Source organism: Glycine soja, chromosome 15 (genome assembly GCF_004193775.1).
Source record: "Glycine soja cultivar W05 chromosome 15, ASM419377v2, whole genome shotgun sequence".
NCBI lineage: Eukaryota > Viridiplantae > Streptophyta > Magnoliopsida > Fabales > Fabaceae > Glycine > Glycine soja.
Genome location: NC_041016.1, coordinates 16057217 through 16081738, shown reverse-complemented (window position 1 = coordinate 16081738; position 24522 = coordinate 16057217). Strand labels below are relative to the sequence as shown.

Sequence of the window (24522 nt, the reverse complement as noted above, 5' to 3'; positions counted from 1 at the left end):
TTCAAAATTTACACTAATTTTTTTTTGGAGCCATTTCTTAATTATATATTCCTGTCTTGCAATGATGATTTCAGCTTTATATAGCTAGAAAGAATATGATGTAGTGAAGACCTTCTTCCATGATTTGAGCTTTATATATGACTGTTGGAACTCTGTCTTCACTGCTTTCTTTAGTAAATGCCTTGCAATTTAATTCTGTATCATATCAAGTTGATTGCCACAAATTATTTTCTACATATTACACAAATGTTTGTCATAGAAGCGGTTGATTGACCAAAGTGTTATTATTTTTCAGGCTGAATCAGGCACCAAAGAATCACCAAAGAACTCCTTTCATTATTTGCAGGTGTGTTTATTGTTTCTAGTAATAGTTTAAAATATGTTTTTGAAATTCCACAAATCACAAACATGTATGATGCCTGAAAACATGTATTCGTTTAATGCCTTCATATTCATGTCGTGTAATTGTTCTTTTGAGCTGTCTAGTATGATGTTTATTATGTCTTTTTGTGCCAATATCATACAATTACGAGAGTACCATAGGTACTATAGGAACAAGTATAAATTAACCCCAATTGTGGTTGAATTTGAGGATGGTATTGTGGACCAGCTACACCCCATAACTTAAGTACATGTATGCTGCACCTCTTGGAAGAGGTGTCAGCATTTACCCTTCCTTTGTTGTTTTTTTTTTGCAAGGCAAAAATCAAATATATTATGTATAAAATTCAATACTAGGTGTACTGAAATATTCTACAATAAATCTCTTCATCTCCGCCTTTTTATGTCCTTACCCGACCACCCCCAGAACATGTATTGCAAGATGTTCAAATTTCTCGAGTCCCGTTCCATGCACACCATGTCATTGACCGCTAGAAGATGGCTAATGGAGTTGTCGTTCATGAGACAACCTGGTCTTGACCTCCACATGCAACTGCTACATATGGATGGTGTAGTCCCTGGTGTAGTCCTTCTCTGCACATTTTAACCAAGACCAAGTGTGGAACAAGGTATCATCGATAACCTTTTCAGGATCAAACGGCTGGTTCTTGAAAATCATAGCATTTCTATGATGCCAGACGAAGAAGGATAGAGCTAACCACAGAAATTTCCATCTGTTGTTTATACTAGCTTTGCTGTTCCATTGAGTGAATTGCAAAAAGTGGTTCTTTGGGTCTGTGGAAAAAGGACCCACTCTATTAACCCATCTCAAAGGCTCCCACCAAAGTCTCCTTGTCATTGTACAGTTGCAAATAAGATGTATGTGACCAGAATCAATCTCCTCTACAAAGTCAGCTGCCATTTGTATTTCATAGTCAAAAAAGTCTCTTCTCCAAGATAACTTCCATTCCCATCTGCCCTCCACAAATTCTCCCATAGAATTAATTAGAGAATTCTGCTGTTTACTTATTACATATAATTGGGGATACTTTCCTTGGATATTACAGTTGTCCTACAGCCATAAATCGTTCCGCAACCTAATATTGGACCCCGTACCCACCCTCCACTTTAAATTATCATTAAAGCAGTTATTGTGTTGCTGCTGAAAGATACTCTTTAAATCCTGCCACCATTGGGAAGTGAAATTTCTTCTACCACTAGAAATCAGCTACTTTGACATAGATTATTTTTCCCAAATTCAGCTGATTTGATTTTATAAATGTTTAAAAAATGATGTTGAATTTCAATTGCACCACTTTCGTCATTAAATTTCGATGTTGTCGTTTGTGCAGTTTTTCTTGATTTTTTCTTATAAGCATTGGTAATAGAGGCCAACAAACTGAAAAATGTCGAATCCCTTGAAACAGCCATGCACCATTTTTCTTGTTAGTATTGCTGGCCCAACTAACTGCAATTGCTAATGTGTTTTCCACTGCAGCGTTTTGTACAAAAGGTGCAGTTCTGGTGTGTTTTCTACTGCAATTGGTGCTCTATGCTTGTGATGCATGTCAAGTAACCCCTAAGCCACTAACGTTTGACATAGAAGGTGTAACATGGATCGAAGTTGGATGAACGCATCACGTATAACTGAAGAGTACGAGAATGGTGTTGAAGAGTTTTTGCTGTTTGCTCAAAGTAAAGCGCAACCTATGTGGGGAAAATTTTTTTGTCCATGTGTGAAGTGTGGAAATGGGAGGCGCCAAACAATTGATGACATAAGAACTCATCTTATTTGTGAGGGAATAATTCGTAGCTACACAAAGTGGATATGGCATGGGGAATCCCTCGATACAGCTGACATGTCACAGGCTGACGATGTTACTACAGACAGCGGAAATCCTATAGAAGAAATGATTCGCGATCTTGGGCAAGAGGGGTTTGAAGAGGCACATGCAGCGTTGTATGACAACATAGAAGTTGATTCAAAAATGCCTTTGTATTCCGGCTGCATATCTTTCACAAAATTGTCAGCTGTGTTAGCTCTGGTTAACTTGAAGGCTCGATTTGGGTGGAGTGACAAGAGTTTTAGTGAGTTGCTGATGTTGTTGACAAACATGCTTCCTGCTGATAACGTCTTGCCAAAGAATCACTACCAAGCAAAGAAGATTTTATGTCCAGTTGGGATGCAGTACGAAAAAATTCATGCATGTTGTAATGACTGCATTTTGTACAAAGATGATTTTGCTGAACTAGATTACTGCCCTGTGTGTGGGGTTTCTCGGTACAGACCGACCAACGGAGATTCTACTGTACTAGTCTCAGACGCGGACCGCCGTCCAGCAAAGGTGTGCTGGTATCTCCCAATAATACCAAGGTTTAAGCGGTTGTTTGCTAATGGGGAAGATGCAAAGAACCTTATATGGCATGCAAATACCAGAAAATCAGATGGATTGATGCGACATCCTGCAGATAGCCCGCAATGGAAGGAAATTGATCGTCTGTATCCTGAATTTGGGGTCGAGCCTAGAAATTTAAGGCTTGGTCTTGCAACGGACGGAATGAACCCATTTGGAACCTTAACTACTAACCATAGCTCGTGGCCCGTTTTGCTGTTCATTTATAATCTCCCTCCGTGGTTGTGCATGAAGCGAAAGTATGTTATGCTGAGTATGATGATAGCTGGTCCAAGACAACCAGGTAATGATATTGACGTATATCTAAGACCGTTAATTGACGATTTGCGGAAATTGTGGGATGAAGGGGTTGATGTATGGGACGCAAATTTGCAGCATGTTTCAAGTTGCGTGCAATGGTTTTTTGTACCATCAATGACTTTCCAGCCTACGGAAATTTAAGTGGATATAGTGTCAAAGGACATCACGCATGTCCTATATGTGAGCAGAATACAAGTTTCCGCCAACTTAAACATGGAAAGAAGACTGTGTATACTAGGCATCGAAGATTTCTCAAACAGTATCATCCGTATCGACGATTGAAGAAGGCATTCGATGGAAGTCAAGAACATGAAACCGCGCCAAATCCATTAACTGGCGATGAAGTATATCAGCGGGTCAAGGATGTCGTAAATATGTTCGGCAAGTCCCAAAAAAAACCATCATCCACTTCAAACATGTGGAAAAAGAAGTCTATTTTCTTTGATCTTCCGTACTGGTCCGATCATCATGTTAGGCATTGTATAGACGTCATGCATGTCGAGAAAAATGTTTGTGATTCTTTAATTGGGACCCTCCTAAACATTAAAGGCAAGACAAAGGATGGTTTCAAGTGTCGTCAAGACTTGGTTGACATGGGTATACGTCAGGTGTTGCATCCTATCTCAAAAGGTAACAGGACATATCTGCCCCCAGCCTGTTACACAATGTCAACAGCTGAAAAGAGAAGTTTTTGTGAATGCTTGCGTAATATCAAAGTCCCACAAGGCTACTCTTCAAACATCAAGAGTCTTGTGTCTGTGAATGAGCTTAAGTTGGTTGGCTTGAAATCACATGATTGTCATGTGTTAATGCAACAACTTTTGCCTGTTGCAATCCGCGGAACATTGCCTGAGAAGGTCCGTGTTGCAATCAGTCGCTTGTGTTTCATTTTTAATGCTATATGTGCCAAGGTCATTGACCCTAAACAGTTGGATGCTTTGGAAGATGAGGTTGTCGTTGTCCTTTTTCAAATGGAGATGTTTTTCCCTCCTTCATTTTTTGACATTATGGTACACTTAGTTGTTCATCTGGTAAGGGAAATAAGGTGTTGTGGTCCTACGTATTTTAGATGGATGTATCCAGTTGAGCGGTACATGAAGGTCTTAAAGGGTTATACGAAGAATCGACATCGACCAGAGGCCTCAATAGTGGAAAGATACGTTGCTGAAGAATGCATTGAGTTTGCCTCACAGTACATTGACTCGTTGAAACCTGTCGGTGTTCCTGCATCCCGGCATGACCAGCCAATAGCCGGCAAGGGTACTCGTGGATACAATGTTGTGACAATGACTAGACATGACGTGTCACAAGCACATTTGTATATATTAAACAACACAACAGACGTGTTTCTGTACATAGTGGCTCACAAAAAACATGTTAGAGATAGTCACCCCAAAATGAACATGATGAGGGTATTGCAAGAGCACAACAAAACTTTCATAAATTGGTTTAGACAAACAATACTTGCTGATAAAAGTGTTTCCAGACGACTGACATTGTTAGCCATTGGCCCAAATTTGAATGTCCCTACATGGAAGGGGTATGACATTAACAATTATTCATTCTACACAAAGTCCCAAGATGATAAAAGTTCGGTACAAAACAGTGGGGTCTATGTTGATGCTGATTCGGAGCACTTTTCCAGTACATCGGATAACAACCCCATTCAAGCATCCATGTCTTACTTTGGTGTCATTCAAGAAATTTGGGAGGTTGATTATACATCATTTAGAGTGCCTGTTTTTAAGTGTCAGTGGGTGAACGGGACAACGGGTGTGTTTCAAGATCCATTGGGATTTACTTTGGTAGACCTTAGTAAGGTGGCATATATAGACGAACCTTTCATTATGGCAGACAAGCCAGACAAGTTTTCTATGTACAAGATCCATGTAATTCAAGTTTGTCTGTGGCTCTGCAAGGAAGACCAAGTGGAATGAATTACCATAATGATGAGTCAACCCTTGACATTGGTCAAATGTCTGGTTTTTCAAAACAATTGCCTTCAATGAATGAAGCTGATGAAGTGGATGATGGACATGCAAATCGTGTAGATCATGATGAAGGTCTATGGGAAAACATCCCTACAGGCTGAGTGCGAAAGTAATGCTTTGTTTAATGTGTAAATATAATGATTATGTTAGTATTATGCCTTTGCTTTTGTTAATGTCTAAATGTAATCGTTAATATTAATTGTGTATTTTATTTACAGGATCATGGCCACAGATCCGACGTCTCCTCCATAGTCCGATGGTCAATCAGAGGCGACTTCCAAGAGGAGTAGAACAACGACACGGCTGAGAACATTGACATTAAGATCCGTGGATCAGCCCAGACCGGCTGTTTATGTGGATCCCGCTACCGGGAGAGCATCCGGACCGATGCGTGAAAAGTTCCACAGCTACCTAGGCGTAGTGGCGTGAGAAAAGGTTCCCATTATCCACAATAATTGGAAAGACGTACCTGAAACGCTAAAGGAGATTGTGTGGAATGACATTCTAGTAAGTCCTTCATACCAATTACAATATTTGAATTAAGAATCAATTTTTCTGTTAAAAACATAATTGACTATAACAAATAGTTGTCCTTTATAATCTCTACATGTGTTTCATGCCCTTTATTTTAAATGACTTGTCCTTTATTTGAACAGTTAATCACTATCCTAGACTCCTATATTTGTAAAGAACAGCACAAGGGCAGTTTTTATTTTAAACATGAATATTAGTTAGTTAGATGAGGTTGAGAACAAATATTGGCAGATCAAAGTTAGAGACCAGAACAAATCATGTGTATAATAAGTTCACAAATTTAAATTGATAACTTAAACAAATGAAAATTGGCATGGGTTTTGTGTTAGGGAGCAGGGGTAGTATTTTTATCCTTAAATACTTAATAGGGTAATACATATTATTTTTTATGCTAATGTAACCATAAGTTTGATTTTTATGTTATACTATTTTTGTATGGAATAAATTGATTTGTATCACTGTAAACATCCCAAATTTCCTAAAACTATGAAAATAGCTGCCTACCCACTTGCACCGCCAAATAAAGCATTGCTTTCCAATCCACATAATCCAGTGGCCCTCCAAATATTATGATTAATAGGAACTTCTTTTCTTTTTTGTTTTTTACAAACACTTAGAATTATACAAACTCAGTTAATACTTAATAGCATTTTTATCACACAGTTTTTTTTTGGAAGGCTGAAAATATATATATTATTAATAAGAGAACAAAACCTGAAAAAGAGATTATCATACAGTTAATACTTAATCTTGTGTAAGTATAATGTTTTTATATTAACAAACTATTTTGTGTTTGAAAAATTTACAATAAAATCAAATGTTTTAAAACACGCTTTAAATAATAATATTTTTAATATGTTTTCAAAAGAAAGTCCAAATTAAGGCTAATAACGTTAAGCACATCTGAGAACAAAACCTGAAGCTATGCAAAGAAAATTACTCTAGTATTCATCCTTATCATATATGAAGGTACTGAAAATGAGTTATTAAATAATTTATTATTATGCATTTTTGTATCAATATTTATTATCATCCTTATCATTATATGAAGCTCGTATTAAAATCTTTGTCTTTCAACTTCCAGATTTTCTTATATATGTTCCCATATCAGTTTGCTGTACTGGGAATAGTGCAAAAATTGTTTATTATGCCATGCACATTGTCAACAAAAAATTCCCATTTATTATCAACAAAAATTCCCATTAGGCTGATAGAAGAATCCTGCTGGTAGCTCACTTGATACAAAGTAGGGTATTTTTCTTGAAGAGTTAAATCATCCTCCCTCCATTTATCCTTCCAGAACCTGATTTTAGCCCCATTACCCAACTTCCAACACAAATTATTGGACAGCCTATTAGTGTGCTGCTGCTGGAAAATAGATTTTAAGTCCTTCCACCAGTTAGAGAAAGCTGTGGAGTTTCTGCCATGAATCAGAGCATTCCAGCCACCATACTTGGACATTACAATTCTGGCCCAAAAGTGATTTTGATTAGTCGCCAATTCCCAGCCCCATTTGCCCAGCAAGGCCTCATTAAATTTCTTCAAATCTTTAATACCTAGCCCCCCTTTATGCTTAGGAAGACAGACCGTATCCCAATTAACCCAAGGGATCTTGGATGCCTCATTTCCCCCTCCCCAAAGAAAGTTTCTCTGAATTGAAGTAATTTTATGAACTACTTTTGAAGGTATTCTGAAAAAAGACAGCAAGTAGATGGGTAAAGCTGTTAGCACAGAGTTGATGAGGGTTATTCTTCCACCCATAGAGAGATATTTTTGCAGACCCAAAAAATAGAGTGTCATCTGCATATTGCAGAATGTTGACATCTTCCTTATGATTGCCCACTTGGTAGCTGCTGAACATGTTCTTGGCTACAGCATTTCCAGACAGCCCGGGGTCTTATCCCCTCCACAGTCCCAAACAGCTGTTGTAATTTCCAGATCAGAGAATCTAGCAACAAGATCTTGCTTCTGACCTTGATCAAGGGTTGAAAACTGAACGCCATCTAGAGTTGGTCTGTTATAAGACTGCTCAGAAAATCTGTTTTTAAAATGAGATAAAGCTGCATCTTTAACCCTGCCAGGATCATGAACCCACACACCATCTATGATCAGACCTTGGATAGCATTGTGCCTTCTTCTATAATTAATCAATGTATGGAAATAAGCAGAATTTCTTGGCCTGCACATGCTCACTGCCTCATCCTATGATTCGTATCTTTCTGATTGCAGTATTCGCATTGTTCTATTTCCACAAAATTCCCGCAATTATTTCCCTAAGATTCTCCAATGATAAGCTTTTATTCTTATCTACTATCCTTGTACCATTATTTCCATGCTCGTTTTTCCTGTTTTGGCTTCTTCTTCAAAACCCCGCGGCAGTATTCAGTGGAAAACAACGGTCATGAAATATGAAAAATGATCCCTTTTTTTATTCTTATTTTTTCCCCCATTAAAGCTCTTGACTCTCTTACATCCCATTTCCAGCATTTGTAAAGGATACTAGTATAATTTAGGATAGTGTAATCAATTTTCAACGACAACGAATGCGTTTTTAAAGCATGCTAGTATAATACAGGAATTAGGATTTTCTCTCCCAATATGTTGTTTTTAATGTACCATATGGCCCCAACACAGCCATAAGAACATTTGTTAGCTAACATGAGGCGGTGCCAGCAGCTGTCGTGCAGATAAAGCGCAATTTATCAGGTTTTGGACTAGTCCTAAAGCTGCTGCTGAATCCCCATATCTAACCCAAAGCTGCTGCTGACCAGATGCAAAGGCCCTAGTCCATCTACCTATGAATTTTTTAACAGTGATGATTCAAGTAGCACTTTTCCAATAAGAATAATAGAAGAGACGGGTGGGGAACATTATTGATTACTACAACGTGGTCCTTCACTAGAACTAAACTCTTAAGTCATAACCAACAAGTTTTATCAATGAGATAGTGAGCAAGAGGCTTTGTATGCTTCAAACATGATAGCCATAATTGGTTATACGTAATATTACTTTACACAGTGCAAACTGTTTTCCCTTTTCCACACTAGTTGGAGAGATATATTCCACAGTTATCTCCATAGGGTGCACAAGTTTATCAGTCTTATTTACAGTTTTCGGCCCTGTATTTACTGTTCCAATAGAACTTAAATCTTGCAGTTGCTGGGGTGGGGTAGGACAATTTTTAGCATGCTAAAAATTCATGTCTAGCAGTTTGTGCTGGGGACATCACAAATTCGTCTGCAGAATCCTTAGAAGCAGCATCTTTGTACGAGCAGGCAGAAGTTATTTCCTTGTTTATTGTGCCATGCACATTGTCAACAACTTTAACATAAAAGATATGAAGAGGTAAGTTAAAATTGCAAGTCTTAAGTTATTTCCTTGTTTAAATCACACCAAGCTTAATATTGTTAGGCTTCTTCCTTGTGTCAACTTGTCAAAAGGTGCCCTCTTAGGAACAAAGAGGATAGGCTTACAAGCATAAGTGTCCCTCACCTGAGAAGTGCTTCACAGGCAAATGCTCTTCCAGTCATTGGTGAGACTCTTGTAGAAAGCATAATACTCCTCCTTTGTGATCTCCTCAGGCTCTGTCATCCAAATGGCCTTATGCTTGTTCACCAACGAGCATTCATGTGACACTTCCTTGCTAAGGAAAAAAAAATGTGACACTTCCTTAATCTTCTTTAAATTATTTTCTTCCTTCTCCTTCTCTTCGTCAACATCCTCCACCTAAGTACATTAAAAAATTAGATATTGAAGTAAAATTGTAATTCAAAAAATACCAAAAAAAATAAATAAACGTTTTAAAGTACTTCTTTAGATGTTATTCCTTATGGTTCAAGTAGCAATAACGATGACAATTGTATGCATGTTTTGTTTGATATTGATTTCATTTTTTGCATAAAACAAAGAGGGGAACGACCAACAATTTGAAAGTTGTACATTCAGGAACTAAAGAATTCAAAATAGCTAGTAATAAGAGGGATTTGTTTTTGGGATTTTCTGAGCACCAAGAGTGGCTACGCAAGAAGCTTGCACTTGAGGAGGGAAGGATGTTTGCAGATAATGAACAACTTTCTTAACAACTTGTCCTTCAGACTTTCCTGGTTCTTCTTGTTAATATGTACATCACAATAGTATAAGCTATGGCGTAAAAACATGGTCTATATTGACTTCTAAGATTGTTAGGGGTCAAAAAGACCATGTCCATATGCCATAGCCTTATACTATTTATATTTACATATTACCAAAAGAAACAGTCAAATCTGAACGGCAAATAGTTAAGAAAGTTGTTCATTAGCTGCCAATATGCTTCCCTCCTCAAGTGCAAGCTTCTAGCGTACCCGCTATTGGTGCTCAGAAAATCCCAAAAACAAATCCCTCTTATTACTAGCTATTTTGAATTCTTTAGTTCCTGAATGTACAACCTTCAAATTGTTGCTCATTCCCGTATTTGTTTTCTGCAAAAAAGAAAATTAATCTGAAACAATTCAGGCTGAATTGTTATCGTTATTATTACTCGAACCATAAGGAATAACAGCTAAACAAGTAATTTATAATGTAACTTTTAAATTATGTGGTATTTTTTTAATTACAATTTTACTTCAATATCTAATTTTGTTAATCTACTTAGGTCGTTTTTTAAATATAAATATGAATTTAAAGGTGATCTACTGATAATATAAAGTACTTGCTAATCACAAATTATGATACCTATCTTTTTAAATTTTAACTTAATTTTATAAATATTAATAAATTTATAATAAGACAATTTTTTAACATGTGTTGCAGTGATTCCTTTGACTTCACTATAATCTCCCTGGCATAATTAAGAATTAGAATTAGACCTGGGCTGCAGTGATTCATTTGACTTCACTATAATCTCCCTTCTCAAGCCTTTGATTGTCTATGTTAACTTCTTTGCCTCTGATACTGTTTAACTCTTCAACATGCCATTGCAGCAATTATTTTATCAGGCACATACATTTTTAATTACAATTCCTTTAATTTGTATAAGGATACAAAAATAAAACACGTGTAGCTGAATGGAAAATAAAAAATGAAGGAAGCATGAGACTGTCAAAATATTATGTTTATACATAATATGTTTATATATGATAGCATGAGACTGTCAAAATAAGTAAAAGAAGCATGTACTTTAATGTATTATTTTTTGAAATCATTAGGCCTTAGTCTTAGCTTGTTTTCATTTGGCTTTACGGCTACTGCATAAGGAATGAGACACAGTCATATGAGTTCTTTGTCTGATTTGACAGTAGAGGATATGAACATATATATGGGTGCTTTATTGTGATATTATTCAATATATCAGTTTTTTTTTTATGTTCTGCCACTGCTATATCTAGTAGTATCTATTTTCATATCTAGGATGCCTTGAGGGTGTATTCTGATTTGGGGTTCAGCCGCAACTTGATGGACTTCATGGTTACCACTAAGGAGCCTGAATTTCTTAGAGATGTTGATGGGACAAAACATAGTTCTAATTCAGCTGAACAAGTATCTGGTAGCTCCAGCAGGTTTGGGAGTGGAAGATATTCCACATTTTAGGTCAGAGTGAGACTACTTCGAAACAGGATGGGGTTTCTGCTTCGAATTCGAAGAATTTTAATTCTGTTGCTGCTGAGCTTATCTGGTTTGAAGTTAATTGCTGAGACATTTGATTGGAGTGATGATGCCTAGGCTTGTGAACTCTCCTTGCTTGCAAAATGTGTAGATTTGTTGTTAGTGCATTCTTTGTGGATTTCAGATTCATTTTTAGTAAGTTTTTGGATTGAAGGGCACATTGCTTCTTGGTTGAATAACCTGTTTGTACATAGCTGAAATAAAATTTTCAATACTAGCACTACTGGTCCTTTTTTTTGCAATTCTGTTACCAACTTTTGGTTTTTTGATTTGTCAATTTCTTGGCTTATTTTACGTAAGATTTTGAATTAATTTAAGACATGTTTCTTCGGAGATAATTAGGCATCAAACGTAAATACCTCTTACAGCATACATTCAGACCTTTTTTGTCGCCTTGTGAGAGATAAATACCTCTTCATATTTTTTAAAATTTGTAATAAAAGGTAGGTATTCTTCTATTTTAAACACTTTGACTATATTTTGTTTCTTCTTCTATCACATCATATAATTTATTATATTTATATTTTTTAACCATGTATCTCAATATTTAATTAGATGTTAGGTGTTAAATAGGTGGTATGATGTCCACAAATTAATTATAATGCATAGTTGGTAATTTGTGATAACAACATCAGCATAAAGGTAATTTGTGATTGAACCATGAAATTCTAGCACCCAAATTTTGGAAAACAGCAAATAGTATCTGCATAGTTGGAAGATGAATTCACTAATCACCTGCACCGACTTTTCTTTTGTTTTACTAGTGAATAATTTGCGTATGCCATAAGTTTTGATTATTACTCTGTTGTTTTTAGTACTGTGTAGAAAACATGAGAAATCAATGTTTTAGTAATGATTTCAAATTACTTAAGAATTATCAATGTACATGGATTATCAATAACATCATTGATAAAAACTCAATTTGTGCGAAGGCTGAAGCATGTTCTTAACAAACCATGAAAACAAGTTTTTCTAGAAATATTACCTTACTTACAATTGAATCGAAGTTTTGTTTTTTCTTGCAGCTGTAATTGTTGGGTTTGATTTGTGTTTTGTTCATGGTTTAGTTTGTGTTTTATATGCATTAAAACAAGCTTTGTTAATGGTTCATTTAAGGTTGGTGGCCATGGGGAAAATAATGGAGGGGGATTCAATCATACACACAGTGGCATATGCAGATGATGTTGTCAGGGTAAGTGTAGAAATAGTTATTGATCCTGAGGCTGAGGTCCCCTATGCCACCTCAGAAATACAATATGTGAAGCAGGCCGTCTATACATTTGTAGCTTGGCCCACACACCTTGTGAAATCTGTATTAGATGAGGTAACATGTTTGATTTGACATACGTAAAGTAAAACATTCATAGATTACAGTACAAATACTCACCCACTTTCATTAACCATGTAGCATCCACAAAGTATTCCACACAACGAGGATGCACATGTGCCGAAGCCGGCTAATGTGGACGCAGATGATCCGTTGCGTGGATTGATGAAGTACAGTTTCGATATTTACGACAAGCCACTTGAAATCAGCTTTGATGGGAGCTTTCTTGGAATTGTAGATGCATCTACATCGATATTCATCACATATTCAGATGTTACTGAAATAATAGCAGGAGACAAAAGTCTGAACATATCTGTTATACAATTATGGTTAATGTAAGTTAAATCATTCATTTATTTATTCCTCATTCATTCTATATCATGATCCACTACAATACTTTCAAATCATGTGAATAGGTATATGCATGAGTGGAGTCAGATATTCAGTCAAGGTTTCATGTATGCATTCCTTGAGCCACAGTCGTTGGTTTGTTCAAAGGATAGACGCAGCGAATGCGAACAATATCTTGAAAGATGGCTTAAGGAATCTGACCGAGAGGTGTACATTGGACCTTACTTCCATCAGTAAGTGCTATTTAACAAACATACTTCAAATGATGTTTGGGTGTATACGTATCTAATGTGAATGACATGTAGGGCACATTGGCAACTCGTAATTTTGTGTCCTAGGCAACATGTTGTTGTTTGGTTCTGTTCTTTGCGTAGGAAACCTGATATGCATATCAAAGCTACAATTAATAGGTTATCTCATACCATATAACTTTTTACAAGCCTTCTTTAATGGTCATTATTGATTGACATTTTGTTGTATATGCGTTGATTTGGTTTTTTAAAAGCAGTGTAATGACAAAATTGAAGAAGACCTTGTCTCCTGAAACTAAGGCAGTTGCACCTAAGTGGATTGAAGTAAAGGTAAGTCAGCTATGTACCATGCGTTAGTGTTGTCTAGTTAAGTCATGAACTTATGTAATGTATACGATGTTCAAATGTTTTCCATATGTAGAGTCACGTTCAAACCGGCTGTTATGAATGTGGATATTACATAATGCATTGGATCTGGAACATCATAACCAGTGACATAAAGAGTGATTGGTCCATGGTATGCATAAACTTCAGTACACTTGGAACTGAATTTTTATATTTGCAGTACTAACTTACAATTATGAATACTTGCAGTGGTTTGCTAATGACACACCGTTGGACATCGACATCATCACCACAATTCGAAAGAAATGGGCAACATTTTTTTTAAAGACAGCAATAAGTCAAAACGGCTAATGATGGCGTTGGAGTATTTTTTTTTCCTGTATTTGAGACAATTGTTATGTTATTTGACACAGCGGCTATTTTATTTTCGGTCATGCTACTAATATTCTGTTCTTAGTATTACCTACTCAATTTCATATAATTGTAGTAATATATTGTCTTTACCCCCTTCTACTACATTGCATCTGCATTTGATTACCACAGCAACAATTTAGTGCAGCTATAGTACCACCAAGCTTGCCACTGCATCAGTTAAGTGAACAAATGAAGTGTTATTAACTAATATGATTTCCTGCATGTTATTAACTAATAAGATTTCGTTACTGCTTTCAGCCCTTTGATGATGATTATCGTAGCCATCATGGGTGCCTTCATCCTTTCAGAAAAAATATATCTTGGAGGGTAAGTACTCAATACTCATATTCACTCCCAATGAACATATCTTGTTTTAGGCACAAAGAAAGAAGCTTAAACGTTTTAATTGACTCACTCTTGTAGCATAAACTAAAAGTTTGGTGTTTCTTACATAAAAGTTGAAACATGACAATCTTAAAAAGCTATAGTCATTAGAGCATGTTAGGAACTGGGCTGATTTAGAGGTTCAGCTCCTCCAGAGAAGAGAAGGAAAATCAGAGAAGTTCTAAGATAAGGAATTCCAGCTTTTTCTCTTATTAATCCTTCTGTTATTTACATAATAATTTCCTTCTAGAATTGGTATAATCCTAGGAATATAACTAATTCTGTTATGAATGCTTTTTCCTCAGATACGCAGCATCAGCAGGAGGATTGTGGAAGATTGTCTGAGCTGGCAATTTCCTATAGATTCCTTCAGACGAAGTCCTTCAGATAAGTGGGCTTTTTGACCTTCCTTTTGAGTATTGTTTCTTTCTGCACCCCTGTGCTTGTGTGTTCACCTTCTATGTTTGCTGCTATGTCTATGCTGCCCTGCATTGAGGTTTCTCTGTTCATAACAGAGCTATAGCTTTGAAACAGTGGATTTATCTGCAGCTGATTTCAGGGGTCATTAGAGCTATTCTCATAGTAATGGGACTTCACTCTTTCAGGTTGAAGCTGTAGTATGTGTCATATATTGATCCAAACATTAACTATTACACCCTTGATTACTTATATAAATATATGGAACTTCATGAGACTTCACTCTTTCTGGTTTTTTTTTTGTTTTCATATATATATGTTTGTTGTATATAAATGTAGCTTTGTTTTTGAAATTTGAATGACATAACACAAATTTCGTCAGCAGGCAAAATACATCAACGACGGTCGTATACTAAAACCGTCTTTATATTGTTCTTTTCCAACAACGACGGGTGCTACGGACACCGACGTTGATATGCTGGAAAACAACGTCGGGCCTTTCTAACCCGACGTTGAAATGGAAGCATACAACGACGTGTGTTAGGCTACCCGACGTTGATATGCTGGAAAACAACGTCGGGCCTTTCTAACCCGACGTTGAAATGGAAGCATACAACGACGTGTGTTAGGCTACCCGACGTTGAAATGGGACAAAACAACGACGTGTTTTGGCCTACCCGTCGTTGAAATGGATCACAACAACGACGGGTTCTTTTCTAGCCACTGACGTTGTTTTTTCCATTACAAAGACGGGTGCTAGTTGACCGATGTCGTTGTTGTCGACATACAACGACACCTGGAACAAAGACGGTGTTGGGCCCGTCGTAGATGCTGGTTTTCCACCGATGTAGAAGCTTGTTTTTGTGGTAGTGCTATCGTTTATTTTATTCTCCAATGTGATTTTTTTTATCATTGTCTAGCTAGTTAGTTTAATTAATAATACATTGTAAATATTTCATTATTCATTTTATTTCCCCCCATGTTTTAATCCCGCATCCTACATTATTAAGTGTACTCCCCACTTTTATTCTATCTCTTTCTATTCTCATTCTATTTATATGATTTCGTAGCACTATATCAATTATTTATTTATTTTTGCAAATCAATATTAGCATTCTTTAGTACACGCTATGTGCATTTTATGCTGGGGCTCCGACTTGCTTGGTGATGTTTCAATAACGTGTAAGTAGATTTTGTGAATGACATGTTGGGTCTCCGACTTGTTTGAGTTCACAAAATTTACTACAAATCTAAAGTCTTTTTCTAAAAATGGTAACATTCTCAAATAAATTATCACTCAATTTTCCTTTTTCATGTTACACGCACTCCATGCTGAGTCTCTGACTTGCTTGACTTCACAAAGTTTACCACAAAATCCAAAATCTTTCAAAATAAAATAAAATCGACTCAACACACAACCTCTTTTTCTACAAAGAACTACGTAAGTCTGGTTTCCTCATTACACCTGAGGATACGTAAGAGCAAGGATAAATCCCTTGTCAACAAAAAAAATAAAATCCTTTTTAAAAAAAATAATAAAATAAAAACTTGATTTCCTTTTCTAAATAAAAATAATACTATAACAAAATATAACTTGTGTTTTCAAGGGAAGATAAGTAATTAAAAGTCACTTTATTTTTAGCACACTTGATTAAAGGTTGTTGTTTTCATGACGGGCGCGTGGGGTGCTAACACCTTACCCGTGCGTAAACGACTCCCGAATCCTTTTTCTCAAACCGTAGACCATTCCTTATCCTTTTTTTTGTTTTCCTGACGTTTTCCTTAAATAAACGTTGGTGGCGACTTCCCAAGCTTTCCATTTTTTGGAAAACAATTTATCTTTTTATATAAATTTTATTTCGTCGTCCCATCGTGGCCTATGTTGCGACAACGTTAATTATATTTACACGTATCCTTGTTAATTGTTAAAGCATTGACTTTTTACTTTTTTTATTTTATTTTAAGGGTATTATGAGTAAATTAAGGATAGCGTTAATTATAGTTACATGTACCCTTGTTAATTGAGAAAGCATTGACTTTTTACTTTTATTATTTTTAAGGCTATTATGAGTAAATACATAAAACTCGAAGATGCATGTGTAATTTTTAAAAAATAATGGATGTCAACATGTAAAAATAATATATAAAAGTGAAAAAGATGTGTGGTTTTTCAATAAAAAAAATGTTTACGTGTTGGTAATTGACTCAAGGAATGTAACTTTTTGTTTTACTAAACGAAATCAATCATTTTTTAGAGCAAATTACACTTGTTCTCCTTTTGTTTAAGGTTTCTTCCAAGTGCACCTCCTTTGTTAAAATGTATTTCTTTTGTCTCCCCTGAACTATCATTGTTACTAACGATGTTAAATTTTGAATGAAATATAAAAAACACCCTTGTATCTTTAGCCTACCCTCATAAACCCTCACATTGCACTCTCTCAAACCCGCCTTCAGAAGCCTACATTGAAATGAAACTTCCTCCTCTCCTTCGCACACATCGGCAACACCATCATTGAACTCGCCTCTGCCACCTCCCCAATCATCGAATGACGCCTCCTCCTTCTCCTCTACCAACTCCATTTTATTCACTAAAATGATGCCTCCTCCCTCACCATTGGAATATGCTCCACACTCTCCAAAACCTTTTCTTTGTCACATACAACGAGGATCAACTTAGATTTGCAAGGTGGCATACCATCGCCAGCGACACGTTGTGCACCCACCAAAATCTAGTGAACCAATCGCGCGCGCACCACCTCGACAACTCTATTGCATACTCACCAAACCCTAACAAGCCTAAGGCCTACCAAATCTCGACAAGCCTGTGGTACATCCACCAAACCCTAGTTTATGTAATCATTGTTGGATGCACAAGTTGAGTTTGATTCAGTCAGTGGGGACAATGGCGAGTTGGGATCCCTATGGTGGATTCATGTTTGCTAATTGTTGAGGTATATTGTGTAACGACCCATCACCGTTACATGGAACTATGAACTATCTCAAGCGAAAGAGTTTATCTTTAATCCATTTAAAACTCTTCAATTAATTTATTTATGAAAGTATTTGTAAATTTTTCACGTCTCAAAGGCTAAAATGTACAACACCAAAAGAAATATCATAATACACACACACACATAACATCATAGTAACTCAAATCTCCTTAGTACATGCATATAAACATAAACCACACTATAAGGATAAACTACATATATTCTAAGCCAATCAACACTATACATAACTTTAAAGAGAAAACAAAATAGATAACACGTCTTTACATTCAGATTCGCATATCAATGGAATCTCCAAAGGCACAAGACCACCTCCTATCCATCTACTTCCCATGTACGTCAGATATGAGATCATCACAAGCACGAACCACACATACAACAATACAAGGGTAAGTTTACCAAAATAAGCATACTAAAAAGGGATAAAACTTAATAATTAAATCATGATCTATTATCATCACAATATAACATAACATGCAGAACTCATACATAAAACATGTCTTAGAATTTTCATAATAGAACATCTAATAATAATCATTAGTTCGTCAACCATCACATAAAGGTTCGATCATTATACATTATCGTCATTATCAGTCCATCAATCATCAAATAACATAATATTTCCATGAGTCATCAATGTGAATGTATGTATACATGATTTTGATGATGCCAAAGAAGAATTAAACAAGGCTGCTTCAAAGGATAAACATTTTCTTCAAGGTTAATACAAGATTGCTTCAACAAACAAAGTTTTGCTTCAAGATTTCTTCAAGATCAAGCCTTGCCTCAAAACAAAGGGTTTCAAAGTCATGCAAGGCTCTGGTAATTGATTACCAGGAAGTGTAATCGATTACCAGAAGGGAAGTTTGAGAAATAGCTGTTGAAAAGGGTTCTGAATTTGAATTTTGAACATGTAATCGATTACCATATGTCTGTAATCGATTACCAACAACGAAACTCTTGAAATTCAAATTCAAAAGTCATGACCTTTCAAAGTATAACTGTGTAATCAATTACCAGAAACCTGTAATCGATGATCAGTGAAGAAATTCAGAAAAAGCTTTTTGAAAAGACACATCTCTTCAAACCATTTTGAAAAGGCACAAAGGGCCTATATATATGTGTGTGTCTGACTTCAAAAAGAAATGAGAGAGATATTCCAAGAGAACTTCATTGCCAAATGCTCTCTCAAAAGAAACTCTTGGGCAAACACTTGCAAATCCATTAAGAGTTCATCCATGGACTTCAATTGTAATATCCTTCTCTTCAAGAGAAATTCCTCTTCTTTCTTCTTATACAAAGAGATTGATTAAGGGACCGAGGGTCTCTTAAGTTATAAGGATTCCTGAACACAAGGGATGGGTTGTCCCTATGTGGTTCAGACTTTGTAAAAGGAGTTTTACAAAGGTAGTGGAAAATCTCAAGTGGGTTGCTTGAGTACTGGACGTAAGCACGGACTTTGCCGAATCAGTATAAAACTATGTTTGCATTCTCTCTTCCCTTATCTCATTTATTTTGTTGCAATCAATTTTGTCTTGCATGTTTAAAGAACATTATTAAATTGATTGTTGCTTCTTCTGCATTCTGAGCCTATCTCATCTAGAAGGGGGTTAAAAGTTTGTTAATGGGAAATTAATTCACCCCTTCTTAAGATAACTGAGGCCACATTTGTCTAACAATCAAGTAGCACATCATTCTGAAGTCATAATTATCAATGCACATGTCTATCTATCATGTTATGTCATGCTGACTCTTTACTTCTGGAAGATTTCCCCTCTCGAGCAATTAACCTAAGCACATTCCTTAATATAGTCGTACTCTATGATTTAACCATTTGGGGAGATTCAAATTAACCCTACATAGGAAGTAGGGTTTTATAAAAAATAATGGATGAGTGTGGGTAGTTGCTTACCTCAGTAAGGCTTGCAAAGGCCTTAACCTATCTAGGAATTTACCAACCCATCCAAGAATTTACCAACCCATCCATTCTATAGGACCATTTGGCGTTAGCCATCACGACAAGCTTCAGCACTAAGTTGAAGGCCTTCTTAGCATCCTCAACTTACATGCCTACTCTCATCCAATGTCATTCCTTAATGCATACATGTTATGATCATTCAAATCAAGATCATACGTCATCACAAATTCATTCACCAATCTCAACACCATAAGAGGTTATAATATCATAGATTCACCATTCATATGTTCATCACACTCATGAACCCACACATAGTTCAATAAGCATAGCAAGATATTTCAACACCCTGAATTCTTGAAAACAACTCACCAAAAACTCATATGAATGTGAATCTCATTATCTCAACATAAAATCAACTCTAATCATAAAACAACATCATCTCAATTAAATCTCATAGCATCATAAATTCATTAAGATCTCAAAATAATCAATTTATGAAAGGAAAACAAACATTAATCGCATCCACATCAAAACTGGTCATTAGGCTCAAAGTTGGTCATTGGACTCGAAACTAGTTAGTGGACGTGAATTTTGTAGAATTTTAACATTCTAGAGAATTGCCTCTTATGGCTTACAAATCATACCAACACAAACCCAAATCCTTTTCTATCAATTCCAATACATAAACAACATCAAAGCTCTTTACAAATAAGAACTTTTCATCAATATTAATCATATAATAAAAAATCAATTTCAAAACTCAAAACCTCAAATGCTCGTATTTCAATTTTTAAACAACATGATTCATTCTCAAGCAACATTTAAACCAATCCGAAGCAACTTAAGCATAGAAAAAGGATAAAGCTTCACTTACCTAACAAACTTAATGAACTTGCTTCGAGATGAACAAAGGAAGGAAATGAGGAGAATTTGGGTCCAAGATGCAAGCTTTTCCACTACCACTTAGCCACCACAAACCCAAAACCCATCAACAAATATAAACAACATTAAAATCCCAAAAATGAGTAATTTCATGAACCCCACAGATGCTCTATGAAGGAAAACAAAAATAGAGTCAAAGGGATGAAGAAGAGGTGCTTAATTACCCCTTTATGGCTTAGCCAAACAACATCAAAAGGAGAGGAAAATGGTCTCCTTTGATAACCATCACCAAACCTCAAGCTTCTAGGATTTCTCTTGGAGAAAAAGAAGAAAAGAAACAGAGACTCACTTACAAATGCAAATTTAAATTGTGAGGGTTAGGAAAGGGTTTATGACTCTTACATGCAACTCTCTTTTCCACACCGAGGTTGTCTCTGAGCACACTCATCCCTTAACATACATCAAGGCCCATTTTCTCAGGCCCAAACTCACTAACACAACAAACATATGCACGACATCACCACACAAATAATTAATTTACTTCAAGTACTTAATTTAAATTTAATTACACTTGCTAATTAATTGCAATCACTAAATCATGCATTATGAAAATCACAGTGTTACATAATGAACTCAGATTTGCGATATTGGGATCCCTTTGGTGGAGATCAACAAGTTTGAGTTTGAAAAGGTAGCGATGGATGCACATGTCAAAGATTTCCAATTCTGAGTTTGAAAGCATGATATGGGAAAGTGTGTTTTTTGCTTCTTTTTTGTTTTTGTTTTTATCGTTATTGTTCATATGGTTGATGATCTGTGTTGATTTGGGTTGTGTTTATTATGTGCATTTAAATTGTATTTTAAACCTGTTTTGAGGCGTTTTTGATATTCTTGAACTTGTTGAAATCTAGAAAATCAAAGTGTCTCCATGAAGAAGATTAGGCATTTTGAATCCAAAAATTCATTAAAATGCATGTGCTTAGCAACATCCTAAAGTTAATGAAATAGACGGTTAGGGGGTCTTTGTGCAATGAGTTGCAACAGCGAAGGGGGAAGGGGATGTGTAGGGTTCCAATAATGAGTGACTTTGAGTGTAACAAGTCTTAAACATAGAGAGTTAGTGTAATTTGCTTTTTTTTTTTTTAATACAATAATAATAAGGAAGATCAAACTTAAGCCTTCATGCATCTAATTATGTCTAATTTAATCCTTCATCGGGAAAACCCTAATAGGTTGAGGCAATGAATCATCTAATTCTTTTATAACTAGTCAGCCGGCAAAGTAAGTAGATGATAGGGAATTTAGTTAATGTTAACCTTAAAACAAGCTGTTTTAAAAGATAAAGCAGCATTCCAAAGAAGCTTCAAGTTATAAGAAATAAATACACAGGGAGAGAGAAAATTCTCTATAAATGAAGGCGTTTTATCCAATTTTGAAAATAATTAAATTTCTATGTATTTACTGTAAAAACTTGTTGAAACTTGAAAAAAGTAAAAAAAAAAAAAAATTGTACTCTATGAAGGAAATAATCTCCCAATATCAAGAGAGAGATATACCCTTAGTATCAACAAAAGTGCAGGGAATTCGTTCAATGGAATTCTGTTTTTCTTTTTTTGAATAATTCTGATTCTACGAAAACCAAATCTCCTATTATTGTCATTCATTGTAGAAAACAGAAATATTTTTTTTCCCTTTCCCCATTTAATTTCCAATGATGAAAGGAAAATAGCAAGTGCCCACTGCTGTTTTCTCTACTATTTTCAAATTCTGTAGTCCCACTCCGTGTGACCATTGATGATGGCAATTTACGTGGCAAAAGTCCTTTTTAACAACTCAAATTGCACTACCTGCTAATTCCCCCTTTAAAAAAACTAATAATTAGTGTCCAACTAGTTTACATGCGTGCTAAATTTATATTTTATAATTTATAAAAGTAACTTTTTTATATTATTTGGTTTAAATTTTAATAAATATATATTAGTAAATATGTTAATAAATATTTAAATATATTTTATATTTACACTTGATGAATTTAAAATATTTTAAATTATAGTATATAATATTGAGTGTATATATAAAATAAATTAATGTTAATTTAAATTATTTTATTGAACAATCAATTAAAATTGTGCATGTGTATATTTTATAATAATAAAATATACATGTGTGAATTGATTTAAATTTTACCCATTCAAATTTAAAAAAAAACACAAGAAACACTTTTTATTAATTGTGTGCACATAAAATTTACTTTTAATGATAATTATTATGTTTTAAATTATACATGTAATTGGATATTTTTCTCATTTTACTTTGATCAACAAAAAGTATATAATACAAAATTACACGGCTATTAATCCTGTTATATAAAATTCAAAAAATAGAATAAATATAAAATCTGTATTAATTAAATTATTGGATAGGAATGAATATGAAGATTTCACGTCCATTAATATCTTATAAAATACAACTTTCTTTTATATATATATATATATATATATATATATATATATATATATATATATATATATATATATATATAAAAGGATTTAATGAATGACATCTTAGTAAATCACATGTCTCTTTACCTGTGATGAATAGAAGCAAATTTGATTTCCGAATAGATACAAAAAATTGTTTTTTAGCATTTAACCATAGGGGCTTCCCAAAACCCCAGGCAAAGAAAGAAATAGAACGTGCAAGGGACACAGGACACTTATCTACAAAATTCTGGTCACTCTCACCCATCTTTGTTCACTGCCCCCTTTATAGTACATTTCTTTGTCTGCTCCTCTTAGTCTTCTCTAAAATAGTAAATATTCCATGACATATTATATCCAACTTGAGCAAAAAATAATTATATTCTCCCCTTCAATGATAACATAACCACCACGGCTTTTAGCTTAACTACTTAACATTAATTTAATATTTTCAATAAAAATAAATCAATAAACCCCCTCCAATAATTCCATCATCTAAATTATAACCCTCATTGAATAGATAAGGCCATAAGGGTGTATACTATAGTTAGTTGTCTACAAAAGAACTTTCTTCAAAACTTGTGTTCTCTCTTCGAATTTCACCAAAACACTAAATTATAACCATCATGGGTGATGTTCTAAGCCCCTTCACCATCTCATCCCCTCCTCCACCCTCCTCTCCATCAACCAAGAGCAACAGCATGCCCATGTTGTACTACGGTCTCGTGGTGGTCGGAACCGCCGCCATAGTACTAGCCATATACAACCTCGTCCTCCTAAGACGGAGCCACACGCGCCATGCGCTGCCGTCGCAAAGTACTGGGCAAAATAGAGATATTGTACGAGTGCCCGAGATGAGAACGAGGAGCTTCGAGGACAGCCAACAAAGGAACTTGTTGTCGAGCTTCAAGTACAAGAAAGAAGTTGTGGCCAAAGAAGAAGAACAAGAAGAAGAAGAGCAAGATGATGATGAATTTGAGTGCTCCGTTTGCTTATCGGTTTATGAAGAAGGTGAAGAGGTGAGGAAGCTTCCACAGTGCAAGCACTATTTCCACGTTCTTTGCATAGACATGTGGCTTTACTCCCACTTGGATTGCCCGATTTGTAGAACGCCCGTTGATGTTGTTGGCCCTTTGTGTCCGCTGGAGAATTCACCTGATGGGATGATGGAATCCGGTGGTGGCATACCATCATCTCTCTAGATTATGTGGTTGGGGAGAAATTATTAGATAATTATCTCACATTAATCATATATTCTTCTTCAATTTTCATATCACACCTAATTAAATTGAGCTTAACGATCAATGATTATGTATTATTAGTGTTTAAAAAAATCTTTGGAAGTTGCTCAGAAATTATCATATCATTTTTAAAATAATTATTTTAAAATTTATAAATTTTTTATACATAATAATTTATAATTAGATAATAATATAAAATTATTTTATATTATTACTATATAATATTTTTTCTTCAACATTTTTA

At 35.2% G+C, this 24522-nt stretch overlaps 3 protein-coding genes across 3 annotated transcripts; 2 read left to right on the top strand and 1 right to left on the bottom strand.

Moving 5' to 3' along the window:
- Positions 1 to 937: 937 nt before the first annotated feature.
- On the bottom strand, positions 938 to 1303 carry LOC114385889. Its single transcript, XM_028345930.1, has one exon. It carries the CDS (start codon positions 1301 to 1303, stop codon positions 938 to 940), a length of 366 nt encoding a protein of 121 aa, XP_028201731.1.
- Positions 1304 to 1994: 691 nt separating this feature from the next.
- On the top strand, positions 1995 to 5032 carry LOC114385888. Its single transcript, XM_028345929.1, has 2 exons — positions 1995 to 3078; positions 3171 to 5032. Exons 1-2 carry the CDS (start codon positions 1995 to 1997, stop codon positions 5030 to 5032), a joined length of 2946 nt encoding a protein of 981 aa, XP_028201730.1.
- An 18511-nt stretch (positions 5033 to 23543) lies between these two features.
- LOC114387431 (RING-H2 finger protein ATL1-like) lies at positions 23544 to 24320 on the top strand. The gene has a single exon (XM_028347619.1). It carries the CDS (start codon positions 23664 to 23666, stop codon positions 24237 to 24239), a length of 576 nt encoding a protein of 191 aa, XP_028203420.1. The 5' UTR covers positions 23544 to 23663; the 3' UTR covers positions 24240 to 24320.
- The last annotated feature ends 202 nt before the right edge of the window (positions 24321 to 24522 follow it).